This window comes from Rosa chinensis, chromosome 5 (assembly GCF_002994745.2).
Source record: "Rosa chinensis cultivar Old Blush chromosome 5, RchiOBHm-V2, whole genome shotgun sequence".
Lineage (NCBI taxonomy): Eukaryota > Viridiplantae > Streptophyta > Magnoliopsida > Rosales > Rosaceae > Rosa > Rosa chinensis.
This window is the reverse complement of record NC_037092.1, coordinates 20,108,156-20,116,687: the sequence shown is the minus strand read 5'-3', so window position 1 is coordinate 20,116,687 and position 8,532 is coordinate 20,108,156. Positions and strand designations below refer to the sequence as shown.

Genomic DNA, 8,532 nt, shown 5'->3' with positions numbered 1-8,532 from the left:
TGAGGCTACAAGGGGTGAGATTTTCCACAAAAAGAGAATTTGGGTGTGGATTGCTTGAGGCATTTCGCTTTCAAAGATAAGTAGTGTGAGGCTCTTGTTGCTTTGGAAATTCCTTGGTCTACGTCGCAGACTGAGGCTACTGGACAACAAGGGGTTAGATATTCCACAAGAAGGGAATTTGGGTTGGATTGTTTTAGTCATTTCGCTTTCAAAGATTAGTGTGAGGCTCCATCGAAACGCACAAATCTGACCTACTGAGTAGTGTGCGGCTGTGAGCTGCTATGGGAGACTGGAAATACACGCAACTTTTACAGATAATTTCCTTCTTCTTTGGACTGGTATGAGCTAAAGATACATATATATACCTAAGAGTTTTTGGCCTAAAATATTGTCTAGGCTTGAGCCCATATAGCCTTCTACATCCTTCTGCCCCTGGTAGTGTCTGTTGATACATTTGCTCGTCCAAGTTCTAACCAGGTTAGTACAACTGCAGAGAACGCTAGTTTTGCTGTGCAATTACTTTATCTGTTTTGTATTCTGAAGCTTTATATTCATCGGAAAGGTTTGCTTCTTTTGACTTGTTGATCTTCAGGCTATAATATGGCTGCTGCTTCTTCTTCTTCTGATATCATCCCTCGGGAGAAGTATGATGTATTTCTTAGTTTCAGAGGCGAGGACACCCGGAATACTTTTACCAGTCATCTTTATGCGGCTTTATGTCAAGAAAAAATCCTAACTTACAAAGATGATGAGGAACTGCAGAGAGGAGATGATATCTCACCTGCCCTTCTCAAAGCAATCAGCGAATCGAAGCTCTCGGTTATCATTTTCTCCAAAGACTATGCCTCTTCCACATGGTGTTTGGATGAACTTGTGCACATACTCCGATGCAGAGGTGAACAGTTTGTTATACCCATCTTCTACGGCATAGATCCATCACATGTACGCAAACAATCGGGGAGTTATGCAGATGCATTTGTTAAACATGAGGAGCGTTTCAAGGACACGATGGACAAGGTGCTCAGGTGGAGACATGCTTTGACAACAGCAGCCAATATATCTGGGTTTGATTCCGAAAAAATTAGGTAACTCAGTCATTAACTCATGCTTCCATTTGTGACTTCTATTATGGCTATGATTGTTACTCCATCACTTACTAACTACTTTGTCTTTCATTTGTATGTGGCAGACCCGATTCGGATTTAGTTAAGAGGGTGGTCAATGACATTTTGGTGAAATTGGATGGCAAATCGCAAAACGCAGGTGGTTTGGAGCGCTGGGTTGGAATGGACAAACACATAATTCAACTTGTTGAGTTATTATGCCTCAACTCACGGGACGTCCACATTGTAGGCATTTGGGGTATGGGTGGTATCGGTAAGACCACCATTGCTGATGTTGTATTTCACCGTCTCTCTTTTGAATTCGAAGCTTGTTGCTTTATTAATCATGTCAGGGAAGCATCAGAGACGAAACATGGACTACTATATGATTTGCGAAATGATCTTTTTCGTACTTTACTAAAGGATGAAAAAATACGCATAACCACCCCCTCTATCGGATCAAGTTTTATGAGAGAGAGGCTTCGCCGTACAAAGGCTCTCATTGTTCTTGATGATGTGAGTGAGTTTTCCCAATTAAAATTTTTAGCTGGAGGTGATTTCAATCTGTTTGGCCCTGGAAGTAGAATCCTTGTAACAACTAGAGATAAACGCATATTTAGGAAAGGTGTTGATGATGATAAGATATATGAGGTTCAGGAATTAGACGTTGATGAAGCTCTTGAGCTCTTTCATTTGAGAGCTAATGTCTCTTTCCCAGGTGATTACACAACTTTTGCAAAACAGGTGGTAGATTATGCTGGGGGCAATCCATTGGCTCTTACAACCTTGGGCTCCGTATTCTCTCATTGCTGGAGCAAAGAAGACTGGGAAGGTGAATTAGAAAAAGTGAAAAAAATTCCCAACCGAAATATCCAACAGGTATTGAGGTTGAGTTATGATAGATTAGAAGAAAATGAGCAGGATATATTTCTCGACATCGCATGTTACTATAAAGGAGAGGATATAGATTATACAGAAAGAATGTTAGATGCCTCTGGTTTCTGTGCGAATGCAGGGATAAGACTTCTCATTGATATGTCTCTCATATCCGTGGATAAATGTTCAAGATTCATTAAGATGCATGATTTGATACAAGAAATGGGTCATAAAATTATTCGTGATCAAGATGCTAAGAATCCCGGAAAACGCAGTAGATTGTGGACTGCAGATGATGTTTGTCGTGTACTGAAAGAAAATAGGGTAAGAACCAAATGCAGTCACGTTTTTTGAAAAAAAAAAAATTAATTGAAACTCATTTTCTTGTAACAAGTTAGATGCACGGTGGTATAGTTTTGAATAAAGTAATTTTTGTTCTCCACTGTATGCTCACTTATATTTTGCTATTAATTTTCAGGGAACCGAAGCAATTGAATGCTTAGGCATGAGCATGGACCACATTTCAGATCTTGACATAAAACCTTCAGCCTTCAAAAAGATGGTTAATCTAAGATTACTTAGGTTACAGTTTGAGCGTTACTCTTACTGGGACTCGAAGTCATGGGTCAACAAAGTTCACCTTCCTCAGGGTCTCAAGTGTCTTCCTCAAGCCCTTAGAATCCTGCACTGGGATGGCTACCCTTTGAATTCTCTGCCATCAAAGTTTCGTCCAGAGAATCTTGTTGAGCTTCATATGCAAGGCAGCCGACTTGAGCGACTTTGGGATAAAGGCCTGAAGGTTTGCTTAATTTAATTCTCGTGTATGAAAAATGGTGTGGAAAATATAAGGTTCAGTTAGGCTTGGTATTAATTGTCTTTGATTTGTTACAGATCAATCTTGGAAGCTTAAAACGCATGTATCTTCGTCTGTCCAAGCACCTGGCTGAGGTTCCAGATCTCTCTGAGAGTCCAAAACTCGAGAGCATTGATCTTGAACGTTGTACAAGTTTGGTTCAACTTCCTTCGTCTTTTCAGCATCTTGCCAAGCTTACTTGGCTGAGTCTGGATGACTGCTCCAATCTCAAAATTCTCCCAGAGATGCCAGGCAATCTGGAAGTCTTAAAATTGGATGGGACTGCAATAGAAGAATTGCCTTCATCAATTTGGTGTCTCGAGAAGCTCCGTTATTTGGGTCTTGGATCATGTAAAGAGCTTAAGAATATTCCAAGCAGCACTTGTAGGCTGAATTCGCTCCGATGTCTTCGTCTTCGTCTAAGTGGCTGCCTCTCTCTTGAGGAGCTACCTTCTGGGCTGACATCACTGGACTTGAGGGGTTGTGAGAGTCTTGGGTCTTTGCCTGTCGAGCTACCTTCCGGGCTGAAAGATCTGTTCTTGGGCTATTGCAAAAGTCTTGGGTCTTTGCCTGACGAGCTCCCTTCTGGGCTGACAACGCTGGACTTGATGGATTGTGAGAGTCTTGGGTCTTTGCCTGTCGAGCTCCCTTCTGGACTGAGCTATCTGTACATGAGAAATTGCAAGAGTCTGAAGTCTTTGCCTGTCGAGCTCCCTTCTGGGCTGAGGGAACTGAGCTTGAGGGGTTGCGAGAGTCTGGGGTCTTTGCCTGTCAAGCTCCCTTCTGGGGTGACATCACTGGACTTGAGGGGTTGTGAGAGTCTTGAGTCTTTACCGAAGCTGCCATGGCTTCTAATGGAGAAATGTTTATTTATAAATTGCGTGAAATTGGATCAGAGTGCATGGAGCAACATAATGGCTGATGCACAGCTTAGAGTTATGCAATGTGTACGTCCCCTCGGTGAATGGAATACGATTAAAGTCTCTTGTCCGGGAAATGAAATTCCAAAGTGGATGAGGTATCGACGTAAGGGACATAAGATAAATATCAAGCTTCCTCCTCATCCGTTTCGTCAAGGCTTCCTCGGTTACGCCCTATGCATTGTGGTTGCATTCAACAACTATACGCCGCCACCCATTAATATTGGACCTACCTACTTTATTTGTGGAACCCATCACAAAACTAACAATGGTCACAAAGATCGGTGCGACCTCGATATACGCCTACCAGATGATATAATTCTCAATTCAGATCATTGGTTCCTTTGGTATTTCTGCCCTAACTTTGTTCGATTTGGAAGTACAATCAATCGCGAGGATTGGGTGAAAGCATCCGAGGCCTCTTTTAACTTCATGTTGTACCAAGATACCGGTCCGAAAGAAATTCCCTTTGACCTCTCCACTGTGAGGGTGAAAAGGTGTGGAGTCTCCTTGATGTATGCCCAAGATTTTGAAAAATTAGTTAGAGGCATTGATGAAGATGTAGTTATGGAACCAAAACAAGTAGTTGAAGAAGAAGATATCATCATCAAAACTAAGAGACGACGCGACCATTCTGATCCCGGTGGAAGAGGAATTGCAATCTTCAAAGAAGAAGATGACAGCGAACTACTTTCCGAGACTAGTAAAAGGAAAATCAACATCATGTGAAATATTCACGTTCATATACCATTTTATGAGGTATGTACTCTGACGCTCACATTCATAGCTTTGTTTTACATTTTCTAGCTCTGCTTAGCTTATCCTCAGAACAACTTGGCTCTTGTTGTAGCTAAAGCATCTGGAATTTCAATTTCGATCCCCAACTTGATTTGTTTCTTTTTCTAGCTCTTTTCTGAATTAAGCTTTGTAATGTCATAAATTCTTAGTTAATGACGAGGAAAGAAATGCATATAGCAAGAGTACCAGAAGAATCTGGCAATGCGATTTTAGAATCTGACAGTGGCCGTTGCTCTTCCTATAACTTTTACTTATGATGGTTTATGCTGTAGATTTACTACAAGTTCATAAAGAACATGTATTGTTCGATTGCATAATTTTAAGAAGAGAAAATTAGATAAAAACCCAAAAAACAAAGCTCCTATTAAGAAAAACCCATCCCTATATTTTCTTTAATCTACACCCAATTCACATAAGTGAACATTCCTTAGAGCAAGTTCACCCGTTGGGTCACCTACTATTCACTGCTTTTTAGTGTATATTTTCATTCTCTGGGTCACGAAATACACTGTGTCCGTGACCCAGGGCACGAAATACACTGTGCAGGTCACCATGGTGACCCAGAACACTGTACAGGGTGACCCAGGGCACGAAATACACTGTGCTCGTGACCCAGAGGGTGAAATTAACACTAAAAAGCAGTGAATAGTGGGTGACCTGGTGAACTTGCTCTTATAGGTTTTAAATCTATAATTAAGATTTTTCACGTTTTTTAGTTTGACTTTTTTGCCCTTCTGATTGAATAAATAAAATATTCCATCAAATATAACTGTTGACTATTTTTTGAATTTAAATATTTAGAATTTAATACAATCAATTTGATCCTTGATTTTTCTCTTATTTAAAATGATTAATTGCCTTAATTATCCTATATTTCTTCCTTTCTGATGTGATCCATATATTTGCTATTTTTTAATAAATATGTTATATTCCCATTATATAAATATTTCTCTTTCTCGACATGATCAGATTCTGTTATATTCCTATTATATAAATATTTCTCTTTCTCGACATGATTAAACATCCTCTCATTAAGGTATGTTATTTTGCTTATCCGTTCTAATAGGTGTAGTTATACAATCATTCCATATTCATTAATTTTCTAAAATGATCGAGTTAATGTAATTAGCCCATGTAAAATGTACTTGATGTAGATTGATTGCTTTAAGATTTTTTTTTTCCGCCCCTACATTTTTCTCCACATAGGTGCCTGATTCTATGGGGTGGTCAAGGACCACATAATAGTTATGTGTAACTGTAGAGTTTGCTTAATATATAATTATCCCTTAATTTTGGCACATTGAATAATTTTGAATGTGCAAGAGTTTTTGCACTATAATTTAGCAAACTCATTATTATCATTCATTGTTTTACAATTGAAAATGAACTTTACAATATTAAGAAATTTATTTCTAATATCAAGGTAATTTAAATACACATTCTTTTTGAAGGAATAAGCCTAAAAATTTATTGAAATAGGGACAATGAGTACAACCGTAAATGATGTTCATCCAGTATTGAAATAAACAATTTTAAATTTGTTTTTACAATTGAAATATAAACTTTACATTTTCGAACCTAATATAAAGAACATTATTGATAGGAGCATAATTATGCGATAATTAACAACATAATTCCCATATTTACTTTGTTAGTTTATCTTATTTTATGGTTAATTTAGTTGTTTTTATGTTTATTAGGTTTTCCGAAGTAAGGAAAGAAATAAGAGCAAAAGGAAGGAGATATGTGCAATTGATGGAGAATTGTGGACTCTTGATGAATCAAGGAAGCTTAAGGCAATATGGAGAAAAAGATATTCAGCAATTAATTCTCTTGGCTGCTCCTATTGGATAGAAGGATGTCAATGAATCCTAAATCAATCAGAACATTAATCAAGGAGTTAGAGTCCCAAAAGGCAAGAAGGAAAGAGTTACAAACTGAATAAAATCTCTCCTTGGACATTCAAGAAAGGGGGATCTCACATACGAAGAAGCCTAGATGCACCAGAGCTCAAGAAGAAGCAAGACTGCAAAACCACACCAGAAACGATTGATCGCTGGAATTTCCGAGATCGATCGCTGATCCGTATTTTCCAATTTTCTGATTCTTGTTGTCTTCTTCTTTCTCGATGAACTCCTTTGTGTTTTTGATTCCCATTATGTGTAACTAAATTTATAGTAGTTAGGGGGCAGTTGAAGCGCCTAGACATGATCCACAACATGCTTTGACATTCAATTTGTTTTCCAATTAATAAAGTTGAGGTTTTGTTTACCGATTTCTCATTGATGAATTCTATGTTTGTATGCTTTGGAGGCCTACTTAGTATGCATGCTAGGGTTCTAATACTTTGATTGTTTGATGCCTGGATCAATAGTTGGATTCCTCAAATTGTCTAGAGAAGTAATTGGTAGTTTTCACTAGCAAGTAAACAAAATCCTAGGTTTAGCAAGGCTCTAAGTTATTTGCGATGCCTAGTGATTGCTCAAACTCTTTTCAGACTTAATCATCTCTGCATGTTTAATCTAATAAACGTACCTTTAAGTTGCATTGCTTGGGAATAGTCTAGGTGTAGAGCACTTCCTGCCTAGCGTACAAAGTAAGAAAGAGTAATAGGTTGTGTTCAAGCGTACCGAGCCAATCTGAGCGTCTTCAACTAAGTTAATTGGTAATAAATTGGACAAAGTGTGTTGTGTGTGATTGTTGGGGGTGGATACTTCCTTCCTAGCTAGTTTAATTAACTTGATCTCAACCATTCTCAAATCAGCTTTTCTTTATTTTACATTCTGTTCTCTGTTTTCACATATTTATTTAATATAGCAATTCAACTCCAAAATTCACCAAATTTTGTATACTGGACGCCTTGTGTGTCTAGTACGTGTCTGTAAATTTTCGTATTTTTCTGGGTTGTTTTGGTTAGATTCTTAGTTTGTTTTTCGACTGCTGTTCAGTAGGAACTGCAGTCACGTTTTGTGACTTTTGTTGAAGCTTTTAGTTTAACTTAATCCTCTGCAGGAGACCCTTATTTCCCTATATTACATCCTCTGCAGGAGACCCTTATTTCCCTACATTACAATCGACATATTTGCAGGAGAATAAGGAAAATCAATAGCTTTAAATTTAGCTATCAATTATAACACTTCATCCGTCATCTCGACTAGCACTTTGCAATGTAGTCTTCAAAAATCTCCCAACTACTAGTGCCCTGCATGTTGTGATTCCTCATACAATTGCAAATTACCTTCATAGATCTATTTCAAAGGTAAAACTCTATTAGGATTTACTTACACATATTCAAAATATATTATCTAAATGATAGGTATATTAATTGTCAATACTATAGGTTGTGGAATAAACAACCTATGATATAGAGTCACACAAATAATTTAAAACTACAAAAACAAACATCTAAATCATAGGTATTACATATTAAAGCAATCTAAGTATTTGGTAATTAGAAACAACGATTCTATTTTGAAGGAATGAAACTAAGTTCTGTACCAGATTCATAAATTGAAATTTCTAATTACTAAACATCCATCCAATTCAAGCTTTACACAAAATCAAGAGATTAACAAAGATATTATACTAAATAAATCTGATGAATAGGTAATTTGAATTACGAATATGATATATGTACCTATTTGAAAGAAAGTCTCTAAGCCATAAGCAAATGGTGAAATAAACCTCATGAATAGGTCGTTTGAAATCATCCTTCGAAATCATATGCAACTTTGTGAAAGGTCTCCACCCAAAGTGTTAATGTCTAAAAGTCTAGCGGTAGCTGAACTTTAGTTAACGCTGATCCGGCGGGCGGATCGATACCTTTGTTGTGAGTGGTTCCCGTTATCTGTCAAATAAAATACAATGGGCGTCAGAGGGAGACCGCGCCGGGCGGTCTTCAACTCTCCGATGCCTAAGTTAGTCAATGTATTTATGTTGACAAAGTAACAGTAGGTAAGTATTGAATGCGTAATAAATGAGG

General features: G+C 37.8%; 1 protein-coding gene across 1 annotated transcript; it reads left to right on the top strand.

Annotated features, from left to right (window-relative positions):
* The first annotated feature begins 286 nt into the window (after positions 1–286).
* Positions 287–6,276, top strand: LOC112166422 (disease resistance protein RUN1). The gene is made up of 6 exons (XM_024303258.2): positions 287–477; positions 593–1,085; positions 1,190–2,303; positions 2,458–2,778; positions 2,871–4,511; positions 6,251–6,276. Exons 2-5 carry the CDS (start codon positions 601–603, stop codon positions 4,479–4,481), a joined length of 3,531 nt encoding a protein of 1,176 aa, XP_024159026.1. The 5' UTR covers positions 287–477; positions 593–600; the 3' UTR covers positions 4,482–4,511; positions 6,251–6,276.
* The last annotated feature ends 2,256 nt before the right edge of the window (positions 6,277–8,532 follow it).